This window comes from Xenopus tropicalis, chromosome 2, assembly GCF_000004195.4.
Source record: "Xenopus tropicalis strain Nigerian chromosome 2, UCB_Xtro_10.0, whole genome shotgun sequence".
NCBI classification, from domain to species: Eukaryota; Metazoa; Chordata; class Amphibia; order Anura; family Pipidae; genus Xenopus; species Xenopus tropicalis.
The window spans coordinates 102,982,362-103,001,670 of NC_030678.2; the positions used below are offsets into that span (position 1 = coordinate 102,982,362).

At 35.4% G+C, this 19,309-nt stretch overlaps 1 protein-coding gene across 2 annotated transcripts in view; it reads left to right on the plus strand.

Annotated features, from left to right (window-relative positions):
- alcam (activated leukocyte cell adhesion molecule) overlaps positions 1-19,309 on the plus strand; it is a 43,141-nt gene that overhangs the window by 12,344 nt on the left and 11,488 nt on the right. For both annotated transcript variants that reach the window (XM_012957314.3, NM_001079285.1), the window contains 9 exon segments: positions 8,114-8,214; positions 9,841-10,060; positions 11,458-11,522; positions 11,605-11,692; positions 16,411-16,593; positions 17,076-17,203; positions 17,597-17,726; positions 18,435-18,547; positions 18,925-19,054. In XM_012957314.3, the coding sequence (XP_012812768.1) occupies positions 8,114-8,214; positions 9,841-10,060; positions 11,458-11,522; positions 11,605-11,692; positions 16,411-16,593; positions 17,076-17,203; positions 17,597-17,726; positions 18,435-18,547; positions 18,925-19,054 (1,158 nt within the window).

A 19,309-nucleotide genomic window follows, 5' to 3' on the forward strand; every position in this document is an offset into this window, starting at 1 on the left:
GTTTTTAACACCGCAATTTGAGCGCTGTCCTTGTTGTTCTTCAACATAGGAGGAATAGGAGGTGACACTGCTGTCTCCTGTTCAGGTGACGCAGCTCCCAACCAGGAAGTTGGCAAACCTCTGATGAAAATGTCAGGCATGCTGTTTAAAGTCTGCCGTTTGTATATGGTAGTGCTCCAAGGCAAATAAAAGTAAAGTACATTACTTTAGATTAGAGCAACAGAGCTTCCATTTGAAGCAGCGTAAGTGGTTTTTCACGGTGAGGGCAGTGAGGTTGTGGAATGTCCTTTCTAGTGATGTTGTAATGGCAGATTCTGTTAATGCCTTTAAGAGGGGCCTGGATGGGTTCTTGAACAAGCATAGTATCCAAGGCTATTGTGATACTAAAATCTACAGTTAGAATTGATGTTGGTATATATATTTATGTATGTGAGTGTATAGATAGGTCAGTATAGGTTTGTGTGTGCTGGGTTTACTTGGAAGGGTTGAACTTGATGGACTCTGGTCTTTTTTCAACCCTATGTAACTACTGCCCATGTTTGTTTCAGAGTATAAAAACTGATTTGTTCTGGGTAAGTGCATACATTGTTTTTTAGTTACAAGTTTATAATAAAGTTGCCAAAGCACTATATTATGTCATTGTAAATTCCAGTGTTTTGCTGTGTTGGCTTCTCCCTGTTTTTTGCATTTGTTAGGAAACGTGTCTGCTGCCTTAAGATTTGGTCTTAGATATTGATCATGCCCTGGATGATATGCTTAGTGAGTGGTAAGTAAGTAACTTGCAGGAAAAATAGAATTTATCAGACCTGGGAACTGATTACAGAGCAAAATCTATAAGTGGGCTTATTATAATAAAATATGATTCAAGATAAAGTTTGCTTTACATTCCTGATAAGAATTTACTTATAAGTGAGTGTTTTTGAGATACTGTAGAATTTATTTAGGGGTGAAGTGGAAGTCTTGGTTGATTATCAACAAAATATAACATTACATTTATTTAATCAATATCATACATTAAATATATAAAGCATATATTAAATTCACACACATCCTCTATTATTTTTAAACATTAGGAGCCTTGGTTGCTTATGCAAGGCTAAACATGCAAGATGAATCACTGACACCTTGGTGGATTATATTTTCAACTAATCTGTTGGAAAATTAAAAATAACAGAACTTTAATATGCTGAATATCATCAAGCAGTAACAACCTATTGGTTTGTTTATACAGTTATTATACAATTTGCTTAAAAAAACCTTTAGGCGTCCCAAACACTAGTGTTTCATGGTATTAGTGTCAGCTACAGTACTGTGCTATAATAAGCTTAGTTCAGTAGGAAAATGTTATTTTATTTGGCCTTCTGTAAATAAGATTTTTAAAGCTTTACTGAATATAAATTTCAGGATGGCACAGTGCCAGCAGTCAAGATAATTTGCTTTTTATCTATGGGGGCAGACAATTCCATAACTAGGATAGATAGGCATTTTAAAGCACTCTGTTTTATACTTAAATATCAATTATGTTTACATTTGTTTATAATATGTAATCAAGAATAAATAAAGTATGGAAAAGTTCCACATGAGGAAAATGAGCTATCAAGGCAAAAAAATGCAAGCAAAATTAAAGAGGACCTGTCACCCAGACTTAAAAAGCTGTATTACAAAAGTTGTTTTCCAATTATTAATTAAACCCACATTTTTATTTTTTTAAATGAAACATCCATATCTGTTATGAAATAATTTAACAATCTCAGCTATCAATCATATTGTGCCTTCCCACCTCTATGCCTGCGACACAATTACTTTCACTTTTTCATTTCTGTACCTCCTTGATGTCACTGCACTCCTCAAATAACCCCTTCTTCCTCACTGTCTATAACTTCATAGCCTATGCATGGGCATGTGCATCAGTTCTCCATTTCTTGTGCATACTTGATATTTTGGGATTATTCAAAGCTTCCCATGATAACAGTTTCCACAAAATGGTGCCTACCTGCCTGGCTTTATTGTGGATTCCCAAAACAAATGAAGTAAAAAAATGTATATAGCGTAAGGAAAGTTTCTTTTGTTTGATTAACACAATAAAATAGGATTTGAAATTATTTCTTGTTGTTGCATGTCCCCTTAAAGATGTCTTCATCTTTTTTTACACAGAAATCTGCCCCCTAGCTGATTCTCCCTTTCATATTTAATTTCACTTGATGAAAATTCAATAGTAAATCAAAATTGGAATTGATCAGAATTATAATTGTTGCAAATTACATTGAAACCTCAAGGCATCTATTAAGCATACTTGATAAATCTCAAGGACTGTAGTACATTCTATATAAGGAAATCTACAGAAAAGAGTTCCAACATCCCTCCCATAAATTCATGTAAACTGGAATGACAGAGCTGTACCTAGCTTCTCTCTGATCTAAACAACTTGCTGTAAAGGACGTGTATTTGACTGGTTATTACAGAGCCACAAGCTTTTATGTTATGTAAAATTGTTAGTGTCACATAATGGACATATAGAAGCATAATTTTTTAAATTTAAACAAAAGTTAGCAAGGGCAAATTTAACTGCTCTGACAAACTTGATGGCTTTATAACATTTGTCTCTTGTACTTTACTGAACATTTCCTCAAAACCTTTGCTAGCTCCAGTTAGTTTCACTTTTAAGCTTATCTTGGCTTTCCCTGTCCAGACCAGCCATGTGATCCCTCCAGATGCATACTAAAAGGATCCTCTGTTAGGTCCTAAAGCATCCATCTGTAAAGGTTCAACAAGAAGGTGCTCATCTGTTGAGGCAATGTTAAGTTCAAACATCCTTTTATTTATTCATTGTTAATAAAAAAATAATACAAAATCACAGCATAAGGGTATAGGCAGTCACCTGACACTTCCATTTTGACTTAATCAGAGGTGTTTGTAAGGATGCATAAATATAAAGGGATTTTTTTGTTAAACCACTACTTCTGAGGATGCCCACCAGTCCTCATCTAGTGAGCAGCCAGCCAGCATCTAGCCAGACCTGATATGTAACTGCAGTTTGTCTTTCCCTGTGTCAGGGAAGATCTTTAATTGGCTACCTACTGTACATCTGCTCTTGTTCTTGGGAAGCAATGTTAGAACTGATCATTTGTTGCAACACAGACCAGAGAAGATCTATTGGAAGCTTTGATAACTAATTTGTATATGTAACTATAGATTTTAACCCACATTTAAATTAAGATTGTGTGGTAGGTACTGTACCGCATAATTGCAAGCTTTAAGGTGGATTTTAGAAATGTTATATAAAAAAATAATAAAACTGCAGCATAAATGAAAGTAGAAAGATACATTTACCTCTTTAGTGAGTGTGTACTTTTCCACAAATATATGGTTTTCTTGGTTCAACTGACTTTTAGAGTCTCTAACAACACATGGCTTTGTAATAGACAAAGTGTCTGACGAACATGCAAAAAGTACCACATACTTTGGTAATCCTATGCATATTGGGCATTAGACTGTTCATTCATGCATGGCATTCATATTTAGGATGTTTTATCTATCTTACTTTGGAATGCAAGCATTGACAAGCTTTAAGCAAAGCTTTGTGGTTTTGTAGTTTGGAGAAAAAGAAGCATAAAACCATTTTGGATTTGTCAGAATGTACATTATGAAAAAATACATTGTTTACATGTTTTCTGGAATCAGTTTTACTTTTTTAGTCTTTTATCACATATAAAAATTCACGGAGTAGCTGAAAGCCATGGCCATTCGTATACACTACACTGTTTTAATACATGTATGAAACCCTATGTGTACCTAAGAACATGTGCCAGATTTAGTAGTGGGATTTTTGTGTGGTTATCCAGACATTTCATACAACTAAAATAATAAGTATACTCTTCTGGTGCAGTGCATTCAAAATTCATTAGTGTCCTAGGCAAAAGTTAAGCAATTTTTTAAATTTTTTTGTATTTGTAGACCTATTGAAAATGATGAGTAGAATACAAATTCAGTACATTCATGTTCTTTTTTACAGTTTTATTTGATTTTTTTTAGATTGAAATTTCTTTATAAATAAGCAAACATTTGAGTTTGGTAAAAAATGTAGTTTCAAAAATTCAAATTTTGATAAATTGGTTTCTAAATGTTATTATGAAAATGCACTTTGTAGGTATTTGTAGTCCTGTATCTTAATTGGAATTAAGAAACATTCATGCAGATTGAAAAAGTTTATGTTGCAAACACAGAAATAATTGTTCACCTGTGGGGTATGTATTTCTTTTGGGTCAAAAATATTTTTGGTTTTCTCGTCTTGAACAAGATGCTATAATGGTCTTTAAACTGATTGAATATGATAAATCAATCTGATTACTGATGGATTTTATTGGCAATCAGTTTTATTGTGTAATTAAGTGTCACTGCAGGCTGACATACTGCAGTCTTGGGCTGAGGATGGGTTCTGAATTATGCATTTGCTGTTTGCTAATCTTTTTTTTTATTTTTTATTTATTATACCTAAAATAAAAATCAGAGTAATACAGTTTAAAATGTATTGCATCCATAGACATCATGGTGTGTTGAAAATAAGATGCAGGTTTCTTCTGTTCATTATATTTTTAATTTAAGGAGCATTTACAGCACATAAAAGATCTACTTGCACTAAGCCAAGTCTGGATACAATGATGGTTCAGTTAGAACTAACAGTGAAGCATTTTCCCAAGTCTGCTCAATGCTAGTCAGAGAAAAGTCTCAGGATACAGATACAATGATTTTTTTCAGATCTTTGGCATCTGATGGTGTATCTTATACAAAGATATGTGGGTGCTTTCTATATAACATAAACCCAATGTGTTTTTTTACTTTATTGGATTTGGGTTAGTGTAACAGCTTTTAGCATTCTTTAATAAGGAAGCCATCATTTGTTTTAAATGATTAGTATGTTTTTCCAAACGTTTTGGATGAACTATAGCTGCAGCTTTTCAGCCTTCCATTTGTAAAGCTATATTTTATGTTGTGCTTATGAGTTTTGGCTGTATATTATTACATTGTCCAATATATCACTTATTGAGTAAAGAAAGCAATACTTTTGTGTGCTACAAATACTCTGGAATACAGTAGAATTAGGCTTATGTTTTAGTTGGAGCATTGTTATTGTGTTGTATGCAAGTTGTATTACAAATGGATATAAAGCACACTGTGTTACTTTAAGTTACATTTCCTTTAGAAACATTTTTGTGACCTAGGCGTCATATGGCATGCCATGTGCAAGTCAAATACCAAAAGCTATTGCTTTGAGCTCTTACCTGCTCTTCTCAGTGAATGAGTAGGTGTGTATGATATTCATCCAACATCAGCAACTTACTGCCACAATGTGGTGTCTACGTTAGTGGATCTGAGTTAGCCACCCAGGTAGTGTGCCAAATTGGGCTGATCCAATTATTTTCCCCATGGAGAGCATGAACGGACCTGTTTAGGATAGTTTGCAATCAAGGTCAGAAGTGGCCTGATGAAACTTTCAAATGTTTTCTATCAATATCTGATTAAGCCCTGATTAGATATTTCTTAAAGCGGCTGTTTTGGCCCTAAATGGACTTTTTAGATTGTACGCTTTATGAAGCAGGAACGTTCCACTTGTCTCTTTAACACTTAATCTTTAATGGAACTATACTTAGTATTTATTCATGTTTACTTCTGTTTGTTCTGTCAGTTTATCGTCCTGCTGTGCAGAGCTGCATGCATAAGCAGTACTATATAAATAAAAAAATACATACATTAAGGCACCAACTTTTTGAGGATTGGCTGAGTCTGCAGTCACTGTGGCACTGTGCATGGCCATTTATAAAGGGATTCTGTCACTGGAAAACATGTTTCAGTTAATAGCAGATTTGTTTTACATTTAATTCTGAAATCTGACATGAGGAAAGCCATGTTTTTATTTTTTCAAGTGCCTCTGCCAAGTTACTTGTGCTCTGAGGGCAGTGACATACTGAGCTACTTGTAGCCAGCTGCTTGTTGTGGCTACAAAATAGACAATGCCGATAATTGTCTTTATGTGTGTTATAGCACACATTTCTCAGTATTGTCTATGGCGGATTATTTTCTGGCGGACTGTAGTCACAACAAGTAGCTCCATGTGTCATAGCCCTAATACAAACTTTAATCATTCTTTACTGCGCAAGGATACCAAAACTCCCCAACCAAACAGAACACATAGGGGCTACTAGCAATAGGGGCACAATAGCACAACACGGGCTAATCGCTATAGGGGCTAATAGCACATATAGTAGTAAAATGGGTACCTGTCCTACCTTTAATTTTTAGGACAGTGGTAGATGGAGCAATTTGTCATCCTTTACTTTTGAATTGCTTTTAATGTGAATCACGAATAGAAAAATGCAGAAGGTATTACAGCTTCTAATAATATGAAATGCACTGTAGCCAATGCACAAGGAGTGGTGACAGGTTTAGGTTTGCTTTTCACTGCTCAATGTTTGTCACTAAAGGTGCTTTTTGTTTAATATTATCAGGAGTGGTAACAGGGTGCACTGAGTGCTGGCAGAAAAAGTAGATAGTAAGAGCACTAGTCTGGGGAAAAACTTTGTGACTGAATTTACTGGGGGTGTCTAACATATTGCACCCCAAGTTAATTCTTCTTTCCTTGTTCTTTAATAATGTTTGTTTTGTATTTTTAGCCTTCCTATTCTCTTCTTAATAAATGACCTTTTTTGTTGTGTGCAAACAGATACTAAAAGGTCTGTAGCAGTTTGACAAAGGAAAAGAGAAAATTTATTTATTAGTCTGGGTGCTGTTTGTAGACTTGCTATGCTAATATTGGCTGTCGCATGAAAACTTTATAACCTATGGCTTATACATTACATTATTCTACAAATTCTGAGAGTACATTGTATATAATCTTTGCAAATGTAATTGAGTTTTTATGTTTTAACTGTTAGCCTGCCGTTCCACTACACATCCTTACCAAAAATGGATTTCAATGAAGTTCAATCAGTCAGTAGGGGGCAGATTTATCAAAATGTGAGTTTAGAGCTTAATACATAAAAACTCACCCATGTTCTATTCATTCCTATGGGATTTAAAGAGTTGTATTTATCAAATGATGAACTTTAACTTTCACCCATTGATAAATACGCTACTAAAAATCCCATAGGAATGAATAGAACATGAGTGAGTTTTTATGTATTAAGCTCTAAACTCATATTTTGATAAATCTGCTCCTAGGGGGCTGATTTACTAACCCACGAATCCGACCCGAATTGGAAAAGTTCCGACTTGAAAACGAACATTTTGCGACTTTTTCGTATATTTTGCGATTTTTTCGGATTCTGTACGAATTTTTCGTTACCAATACGATTTTTGCGTAAAAACGCGAGTTTTTCGTATCCATTACGAAAGTTGCGTAAAAAGTTGCGCATTTTTCGTAGCGTTAAAACTTACGCGAAAAGTTGCGCATTTTTCGTAGCGTTAAAACTTAACGCTACGAAAAATGCGCAACTTTTCGCGTAAGTTTTAACGCTACGAAAAATGCGCAACTTTTTACGCAACTTTCGTAATGGATAGGAAAACTCGCATTTTTACGCAAAAATTGTATTGGTAACGAAAAATTCGTATAGAATCCGAAAAAATCGCAAAACATACGAAAAAAACGCAAAATACCGATCATTACGAAAAAAACGCAATCGGACTCCATTCGACCCGTTCGTGGGTAAGTAAATCAGCCCCCAAGTGTTGGGCGCAGTGCTTATGGGCTGCCCGGCTTTTTGGTAGCATCTTATTACTACAGTGTTACTGGTAATATGTGCCATTTGGGTTAGTGTCTGCTTTAACTATGCTCACTGGATTATTGTGTGCTAACAGAAATATTTCATGGAGATATATGCTAAAAATTCCACTTCTATTGGATATGTATATGTTGGAGCAGTGGGAGGGCTGTATATTGTGCATAGATGCAATTAGGGTTGATTTCGTTGCTAAAATTACAGTTTTCCCAAAATATAAATTTCCACATGGGTACATCTTTATGAAAGTGGATTGTATTGTAGCAACTGGAAATTAAAAAATAGGCATCTAGATAACCCACAAACAAAAACTTAAATACCAAACCCCTTCTTAATTTTAGGCTTTGGGCTACATACAGTCAATGCAGTTTATGGAGAAACGATTATTATACCATGTGGTCATGAAACAATCGATGATCTACTGTTTGCAAGCTGGAAATATGTAAGTATGCTTGAATGCATTGCATATTGTATATTTTTTTTACATTTTATTTCAATTTTCAAAACCTTATTAGGACATATAATATCTGTTATGTACATGTTAAATAGGACATCAATAGAAATAACTAAATTCAACCTCTGCTACTAGTCATTTAATGCAGAATTAAAATATGCCCACTGTTAAAACAGTGCACTACATATGCAAACTTTTAAAAGTGCAGTGAGTCAGCAGCCACTGCATGGATAGCATACTTTGACAGGCACAGATCATATCCTTGATAATGTCTTGGGGCAATTTTCCATGGTAGCGCCTGAATAATATGCCGGGGGAGTAATATGGATTATGTATATTGCTTTACAGATAAGATATTAGCGACATCAGAGGCAATTTTTTGGGGGCCACCAGCTACTGTTACACATGTTACACCCCTTAAAGCATAAATTCAAAGCAGAACCTAGATACTAGAGAATGGTAAACAGAGTCCCCCAGGAGGCAAGCTACCAATGATGGAAACTTTCATATGACTGCCTCTTTGCTGATGGTGAAGGCAGCTTTTATTCATACCCTGATAGGTATCCATGCAAGCATTTGCTATGTTGTATGCCCACTTAATTATAAGAAATTGAATCAAAATATGCTTAATTGATACAGGGAAAATGGTGCCACAACCTGTATATTTGAACTCCTTTTTTTTATGGAGAAGAATTATTATTTTGTCATACCTTTCCAGACCTTTGACCTACTAAAAGCATGCCTCTTTAGAGGTTTTGTAATGTTCTGGAAGTGGTGGAGATGGGGTAGGTAAACATAATTTACAATTTAGGACCTAATGGGGATATTCCCGTTTTTCCTGTAATAATTGAGTAGGTTGCACTATTCTACCACCTTTTTTATATAAGCTCATTTAGCTGGGCTTATGTACAAAACATGCATTATCAGTAACTGTTTTGTAATTAAATATATATATACACATACACACACACAACTCCTTATTTTTTTCCTGACGCTTTTTTACTGCTTGATACTGATGTGGCTGTTTAGCAGCATGTTTATTCCATCACTATATGGTTCTCTATACATAGACTTCAATCCAAGGTCCCAAGCAGATGATCCTTAATCTATTTGTGTAATAAACTATACACAATCTTTTTGAGATACTATTCAATATAATAGCTTTTTGCCTCCACTCATTTGTGTTTTCATAACTCCTAACTTTTTTTTTCAAATACATATTACATTTTGTCCCTAGTCCCTAGCAATAAAAGTGTAAGCCATAAATGTTTTTTCTGTAATAAGATAGCATCTTGTACTTGATTTTAACTGAGCTACCATAAATCAGTTTTGTTGAAAAACAATCAGGGAATGTTTTAATTTTGCAATGTAACCAAAGTTTTCAATTTCACACCTTCCAAAAGTGAGGAATAAATCACAAGTATAGTGCTGTTGTTTCCTTTTTCACTATTACAGATAAATTACTATGTTGGAAGAGTCCCTACTGTGTGTGTCTGGTTCTAAATCAGTTATCTATGCTTTTGTATCTAACAATCTATCAGTGTATGATTAGTCATTTTTGTTCAGTAATCCATGTGTTGACATGTTAAAAATTTTACTGAATCACTTTTCTAGGATGCACATGATGGAACTTCACAATTTTTAGCTTCCCGGTCTGCAGTGAAAAACAAAACAACCTATGGTGATGCTCTAGAATACAAAAATCGTGTGGAAGTGTCAGAAAACTATACATTATTTATCGCAAATGCAGTAATAAATGATGAGAGAAGATTTGTGTGCATGCGTGTAACAGCAGACAATGTTTTTGAAGACCCAGCGGTAGTCAGAGTGTTCAGTAAGTATAACCTTTTGCAGGGCTGTCCAACTTGTGTGGTACCGAGGGCCGGAATTTTTCTGGCCTATATGGTGGAAGGCCGATAATGGAAGCCAGTTTTTACCACTCCCCTTTTTAAACCACACCCACTTGAAACCACACCCCTGTTATCACATGACCATACCTTTATTAATGGTGGTAGTATAATGCAGGGGAATTATAGCCTGAATGTGGGGCATCAACCATGCAGGGGGCCAGTTAATCACAGTACTGATACCATTTAAAGCTTACACAAAGCATCAAAGCAGCCAGACAGGTGGGGGGCCACACAGAGGGGGGCTGCAGGCCGCACTGACCTATTGTAAACCCTGTAAATGCATATATGGTTATTTTTGCAAAGTATTTTATCAGTATCCAACCTAATTAAAAGAAGGAACATCCTGTTCTGAATCATCACTTTTCATAAGGACAAGGGCCGTGGAGGTAAATCGAGAAACTTTCCTTGGGTGGCACTTTACTAAGCATGGCAAAAAGCCATCCTGGTAACTTTAAGCAACAATGCATAGTTTACTTTTTTCTTTAACTGGAAAAATGCTCTTCTTGTGCAGAGAGTCCAAGTTTGAATCCTACACAAGTGATGTGGGTCCTCTTGTTATCTAGACTAATCTTCTGCAAAAGAAAACAGTGAGCATGATAGACAAAGAAAAGGTTAATAGATTAAGAGAGAAGTAAGAAATAGACCAAAGCTGGAGTAAAGATGTTGTCTCACATAAGCAGAGGATGTTCGACTATTTGTTGTGTTGGAGCCCCTAACAACATTTTTAAGGTTCCTCTTAGCTCATTACCAGGTTCATGAAATTATATTAGTTACTTTATAATGTGTTTTAGAGTCTATAGAACAACAAACTAACTTTTACTTTAGTTCTTATCCTGATTGATATTAAGGCTTTATATCCACCATTCTGTTCTTTAGGCAAACCTGCACTAAAGGCCATTTAAAAAGAGCGGGAAGTAGAAAGCACAGTTTTAGGTTTTGTTTCTTTGATGTGTGAAAAAACATTAGTTGGTATGTGTCTTTGTGAAAACTATTAGTATTTTATAGGCTGATGTAAGTGGTCATTTATGAAGTTGTTCTCTGCCTTCCACTCTAGTTGAATTGCTGCAGGTCTTTGCCCCCTTTTTTGAGCCCAGAGACCTGCGGCTATAATTATAAATCCAGATCTTCAAAAACTGGGCACAAGTTGTAGAATACAGCCAGACCCCAGGAAGAACACTAAGGGGCGTGCTCTTGTTCTTCTATCCACAGTTTTTGCAACTGACGACAGAGCCTTCTCTGTCCAGTTTTCCTGTAGCAGAAAAAACAGTGAAATATAACAACTAAGAATGAAATGTTAATTATTTTTTATTCTTTATTGCAGAGCCTGCATCGAAACCTGAAATTCTAGAGCAGCCAAAAATCATGGAGACAGGAAAGATAAATAGGGTAATTGTTTTACTGTCAGATTATATTTATGGTATAGTATATATATGGTAATTGCTATACTCATTTATTTATTGATTTGCAGGTTGGAGTCTGTGTTGCCAAAGATAGCTACCCAGATGGAAATATAACGTGGTACAGAAATGGCAAAATTCTTTTGCCAATTGATGGAGGTATATATTATTATATTGTATCATGTATTATATTATACATTAAAGTGTTGTTTGACTAGTGGAAATTACCTATTTGAAGTACAGAATATTGTGACAGGCATAGATTTTTTATTTATATACATTTCATAGAATGATTTATTGTTACATTTGTTTGAATTTCAACTTAAAATATTTAGTTTTCTTTACTTACCTTGCTTTCTTTTCTGCACATCACTAACCTGTACATGAAATTAGAGAGCAAATTAATTTGTTAGGTTTTTATTGCTTTTGTTAATCCTTACATTATATGTTCAGATGATCTTCCAGAGTGTTTGCAGCAGGTCCCCAAAGAGTAATTTTCCCAACAACATCTGTCTTTAAGAAAATGTAGCTTTTTTTCCAGCCAGCAGCATTACAGGCCAAATAAAGCAATCAATATTATTTTAACAAACCTCTGAGGCCTCTTTTATAAAGTGCAGGGCAGAGTGTAAATTACAAAACTGGGTGCAAACCACATTATAGGCTTGATTTATCAATGTTTGAATTAGAATTTTTGCTGCAATTTTTTTGTTGCAAAAAACTTGAATTTGAATGATGGTTTCAAAACTTGTATGTTCATTTATTAAGCACAAAAATATTTGAATGCACAAAAAACTCAAATGTAAAACCTCAGCATCTAAAAACTTGCAAGTTTACATAGAAGTTAATTTACAGTTTTGAATTTTGATAAATAAGCCTCTATGGGGCCGATTCACTAAAGGTCGTTAACAAGCGTGAGATAAATAAGTACCGATTCAAAGTAATTGCGCGTTAACACTCATATCGCATATGCAAAAAAACGCATTATCACAAAGCGTTATTTTTATTGCCTTGGTTGCAATAGAAAATATTCGCATAGAAATAATACTAACGCATGATTCACAAACACATATGAAGCATTAAACGCGTTAAATGTGGCGATAATTACTGTGAAACTTAACACCTCCCAGAAGTAGGCGTTACTGAACAAAATTGCATCTGGTAATTGTCTGTGGTGACAAAATGGAGTTTGCAGTCAGATTTTTTCAAGTATGTGATCTTCCTGGAGTGATGCTTGCTTGTGTTTTCAGGGAAATTATATTTTTCAGAACAGTAGTTTTCAGAAAGTAACTGCTATGTGCATAATAGCATGCGCTAATATCGCGTGCTACGAAATAACACATAAATATATCGCATGGTTTCAAATATCGCTTAAAAAGAACATCACTTGTTAATTATCACAAGTGCCCTTTTAGTGAATCGATCGTTAACTCTAAAAAAATAAGAAGTGATAATATTTTTAACGCATGCTATAAATAGCACTTGTTTTTCTTTAGTGAATCGCCCCTATGTGTTTGTACCCTGCTTTTGCACCTTACCCTGCATTTTTCCCCACTCTTGCCAGGTGGTAAAAACAGGGCTGTCTTGTGGCCGCTGGCACTTTTGACCTATAACCTAGACAGAGATGTATCACTAAATTAGCACTGATATGCTTGATGTTGCCTCCTTTAGTGCTGTAGCGCTTACGTCCAGGGTATCTGTAAGTGAGGCCCATGTTGTCTTGCACGATTAAAGGATTTTAGCAGAGCACAATAATTCAAATTTTTTCTGTGTGTTCTTAGCACATCTATCTCTTAAAGTAAAACTGACTCACCTAGGTTTTTAAACTACCAATTAATCATACACAGCTGACCAGCCTTTGGCTTTTCACTCCAATAAATAGTGTTTTACAAAACACTTCCTACTTTTTAAAGTATTGATTAAATTACCATAGTAGTCAGGCCCCTCATTAACTACACTGGACAATATGATAACACATTTTGGGAAACTCTCTGGATTGCAAGTTAATTGGGATAGATCTGCCTTCATGCGTGTAGACCCGACCCCCCTCCCTGCTCTACCACAAGACATCCCCCTAATGACAGTAGATTAATTTAAGTACTTGGGAATCCAAATCCACCCAGACCTAAACACCTATATGACAAGAAACCTTGATCCAGTCATATCCTCCCTAAATAATATCCTACCCATGTGGTCCAAACTTCCCCTAACACTTTGGGGGAAAGTTAACATTTTTAAGATGATTTACCGGCCACGCTTTCTATATACATTCCACAATTCTCCTATTCACATCCTCAAAAGCTTTTTAAAAGCCGTTAACCAGACCCTAATACATTTTATATGGGGAGGCAAAACCCCTAGAATTGCTTGGAAGAAACTAACCCCCCCCCCCACCAAAGAAGGGGGACTGGGATTACCAGACTTATACCTTTACTACCTAGCTAGTCAGTTGCACTATATTAAATGGTGGTTTGACCCCGACCCATACAACCCAAATATGACTCTGCAAGCAGTAACAGTAGGGTCAGTGGAGGGCGTTAGACATCTCCCATATAGAGCAACCACAGACCAAAAAACCTTCCAGCGGTAATGGCAACTCCGAGGACAGTCTGGAACCTAGCACTCAAGATGTATCCACAACACCCCCCAACTTTAACACCCAATATACCATTATGGGCAAACTCTTGACTCCCCCACTTCTATAAGTTCCCTGATTTCTTGTACTGGCCACGCAAACAGATCAGGTGTCTGCAGGACACACTTGATGGCTCTACACTGGGAACATATGAGTTCTTTAAAGAGAAACTTGCAGAACCCACTCTCTCCCAATTCCGATACTTCCAATTTAGGCAGGTATTTCAAGCACAGTTTGGTGGAGTTGACATACAAACCTCCCAACCACAGTTTGAAACTGCACTCTGGTCCCCCACTTTAACCAAACCTACTTCGACACTGTATAAAACTGTACTACAAACAACTCCATCCCCATTCAAAACAGCACACCGTAAATGGTTGTCCAATGTCCCAGATCTTACAAAGGAAGACTAGGAAGAAGCAACAGATAGAGGGTATTATTACTTATTTTCAGTAAGAGATAAACTTGTCCAATTTAAATGGCTGCACCAATTTTATCTCACGCCTATACGACTGAGCTCCATGGGACGCAACCCCGATGCACAATGCCATAGATGTGGAATGGAGGAGGCAAATTTCTTACACATGGCCTGGTCGTGCCCCATGTAGCCAAATTTTGGTCTGAGGTTATATGTGTCCTAGCAGACAAACTAGAATTCCCCAAAATTCTGACACCCCAGGTGTGTATACTGGGAATCCTGGATTAATGAATAACTAACAACCACGCTAGAACCAGATATAGAACACTCCTATACTACGCAAGGAAAATGATTGCAATGGCTTGGATGGGACCTGAACCTCCTACAGTTCAAAACTGGATTACCCTGGTAAATCAAGTTTTGCCCCTCATTAAACTTACTTTGCTAGCCAGAGGTTCCAAAAAGAAATTTGAGAAAATTTGGAGCCCATGGTGGGAGGCAGGCCTAGGTGGACAAGGCTCCTTGACATAAAATGCAACACCCCAGTCTGCACATACAGATGACCTTAATTTCCTAACTAGACCCTTCACGCAACAGTCACTTACTTAAAAACGTCCGCACTACATGCAAGACCTAGTATAATATAATTGAATGGATCGGCGCTGTACAATTGAGATCTTTGTCATACCAACCGAACCTATTTTATTATATTACTTTTGCCATAACAGAACTGAAACATGTTTAATATGTTACCGCAATACTGTAACCAGTTATATATAACCTCCCTCCCTATTTTTATTTCTTTTTCTCTGCTTTTTGTTTTTTTCTTGTTGTTTTTGTTTTTATGTATGTTGTTTAAAACAATAAAAGGATAATCTATATAAAAAAAAAAATTACCATAGTAGTTTTAATAAAAAAGCATATAAAATAAAAACAAATTCTGGTAGAAAATCACTATTTACCTTATATTTAGTTACATTTGAGGTGAACAGTAAGGTAAAGCTGGAACTTTGGGCAAGTGAAGATATATGTAATTGTATGTTACAGTATGGATGTAGGGATTCCCCCATTTTTACTCTTTTGCTTGGCATTCTCGCTGATAGTGTAACCCAGCAATTCATCTTTTTCTTTTTTGAGTCATCCCAAACCTCTTTTTTAAGTGCATCCCTTCTAAACCTAACTGGTTAATTCTCTACCTGTGTTTCACCATGCATGCTTCTCCTTTTTATTCCTGGCAACAACCAGTGCCATCTGTTTAATGTGTATTCTCTCTTTAATCCTCCCTTTCCCTGAGCAGTGCTTTATCTCTTTGTTAAAGCACTGTTTGTCCCATCAACAGAAAATATTTCCTGCCACAGCAATGCAAACTATCTATATCCCACATATCATTATTATATCTTACCATTGTCACTGTATTCAACCAAGGCTATACCCACACTTCATCCAAGATATCCATATCCAAGCAACCTACCACCAGTGCCGTGTGCTTCATCAGACAAGCCACCCCCTCAAACAACCCCTAGACAGTTTATCCTTTATTTACTGATGTGTGTGCTCAGGTCTTGCAAATATAAGTAAGGCAAATTTGTAATTTGTCTCATGTATTTTATTTTTTTGCCTGTGTATATTTAATATGGTTACTGGGGTCAGAGAATCCATAAATCTGAAAGCAGCATAAGTAGGAGAAACACTGTTCACTAACTACACTTTTACAGCATAAAGTTAGTGAAAGGGTGCAGTAGCATAGAGCTAAACCAACTGTTCTTGATTTTCTGTGTATTTTTTGTTTGTGTACATTGAGGTTTTTTGTTTTTGTTTTTTTTTTAGCTGTGATTATAGATTGGAACAAAGAAAACAATTCTTCTAGCGGTCTTTATAGCATGCAGTCATCACTTCACTATATGGCAACAAAGGAAGATATAAGAGCTATTTTCAGCTGCACCGTAACCTTCTTTATGCCAAATGGACAAGTATCGGCCGTATCTGACACTGCTAGCTTTGATATTTATTGTAAGTTTTACAATGCAATTTTCCCTTTCCCTTTTTTCAACTTGGAAATTTTTTTTTTAAAAAAACTGAAAACTTGCCTGAAAATGATTTACTTATATTCGTTATATTGTGCTTGCATGTATTCTATGAATTTTCTGGCCCTCACTTATTTTTCACCTCTTGTGAAAAAGATCTGCAATGCTTCATGACATTCATGGGATTCTTAAACTCGGGGCCAGAGCAAGCTTTTATGAGCCTGTGCTGTGTTTATAGTCTGATGCCAGGTCTGTTACTGATTTAGTGATGAAAAGATAAGATATCTTAGCCAAAACAGAGCAAAGAAAACCAGAAGAGAAATTTTTGAGTGATGGCACACGTTGCAATTAGTTGACCGGGATAAATTTGTTCTGCTGTGTATAATTCACACGTTTGAATTGAAAAGTAATTACATAATTATGGTGTACTCCGACACAATTGTTTTAACATGTCTATTCTTTCTATAGACCCAACTGAAAAGGTAACAATTCAGATACAGCCATCAAAAAAGTACATAAAGGAAGGTGATAACATCACTCTCCAGTGTAGAGGAAATGGTAATCCACCTCCACAAGAATTTCTGTATTACCTTCCAGTAAGTTTGTAAAGCTTTGTTGCATTATGTACTTTGAACTGAGGAGCAGTGTTAATTCAGTTATAGAATAACTTGTGTGAATGCCTACTGTCCAACACTGTTTTTTCTGCATCACCAAATAAGCTGTGAAAGGAATGCTGAGAATACCAAAAGATAACATGAATGGAATGTATATTTTATAAATAAATGACATTCATTTTACGTTTCCTGTTTATAAATAGATGTTTCTATGCCACAGAAATCACATTCTTCTTTTATATGTGGTATAAGGGTTTTTAAATGTTAAAAATCTTTGCGTCATACACTAAATTTAAAACAAGTGTTTTATACTTATTTCAAAATAAGAACTTGTTGGATTTTTATTTATTTAATTATCTATTTTGCACACTAAAGGGTCAGGAAGAAGGTATTGTAAGCTCAAGTGCCTACCACATAACCGACATAAAAAGAAATGCAACTGGGGATTATAAATGTTCTCTATCAGATAAAAACATGATGGCATCAACCACAGTTACCGTTCATTGTAAGTACATTTGATTTTAAGTTATTCAGCAATAAAAGGGAAAACAATTCTCTTGATTTAATGATATAAATTAGTAGAAAAAATCTAGATCACAGAATCTACAGCCATACATTAAGTATGCATTTAGCTTTGTTTAAAAAGAACACCTAATGAAATGCAAATAGCTCTGTTTAAAAGAAAACCTAATAATCTTGTAAAAAAGAACAATACCACCACTAAACATTTGATTGACTGGTGTACCTTAAAGTTCTCTCCTAGCTTATGAATACAACAACCTACATTTCTGTCACCCTACTGCTCAAGTGCCTCAACTGGGTTTGCAGGGCTTAACACAGCAGTACAGCAGCCCTATACATCTAAGGATTGCTATCTGAGATACACACGCATAAAGATGCATGCTTGGTGGAGCTAACATTATAACAATGACTACTTTCTTTTGCAATGAGCTGGTCATATTAAGCCCATATAGACATTAGTACAGAACTTTTACTTGTTGCTTGCTTTCTGCATATTTCGCCAAAGTATACAGAAATATAGAAGATCTTGTTTTCAGTACATTAATCACAACTAAATTGTTTTAAGTTGCATATCTTTATAGATTCTTGATGATATGCTACTTTTCCTTGCATATGTATCATTGTGTTTCTGACATACAGGGACAGTGGGGGGCACCTGATATATTTCTCTGTATGTATTTTTGTCTTCCAGATCTAGACCTGGCTTTAACACCAAGTGGAGAGGTTACTAAACAGATTGGAGATACCTTTTCTGTGTTGTGTGTTCCATTTGCAAGTAAAAATGTATCAGTCATGTTTATGAAAGTAAGTTGTCTCCTAAATTAGAATTATTTGTATGTGATGAAGCTTTTGCCATGTTTAATATGTCTGTTAATTATGCTCTTAAAAATGTAAATCTCTTCCCATTATTGTCAGTAAATTGTCACTACTACTTCATTATACAGATTCTAACTTTGCATTGCAAGTAGTGATATTCTTAAGTTGTTGATCTTTTAAAAAATACATTTTCATTTTTTTAAAATGTACTCATTGCAGAATCATATTCAAGTTACATGGCTTTTCATTAGCCAAAAGAAACTGTTTGACTTGAGTAATCCCAGTGTATTGTTTGTGTGTGTATTAAAGCATTACGTTTACAATCACACTTGTGTTACAAGAGCATTTTACTTTTTTCTTAACAGGACAGTAAAATATTGACAGCACTTCCTTTTAAGAACTTACAGTATCGTGATTCAGGTGTTTATGAATGCTTGGCTAACCTGGAAGAAGAAGGTCTAAAAAGTCGGAAAACATTAAAGCTTACTGTAGAAGGTGGGCAAAATATTGTCCATTCTATAAACCATGTCATTATTTTATTTCATGATTTGTGACCTAAACACAGGTGTTTTTTCCGCCTATCAAACTAAATTTTTGTCACACATATAAATCCGCATCATCAATGCTTATCTGTTCTTGTATGGCAGGTCAGCTTTTTCAGCTTGACAACTTAAGGGGCCTAAAGTCTACAGATATTGAAAGAATTTAAAAAATTGGCCAAATACACTGATAAGGTTTCCTGCTAACATA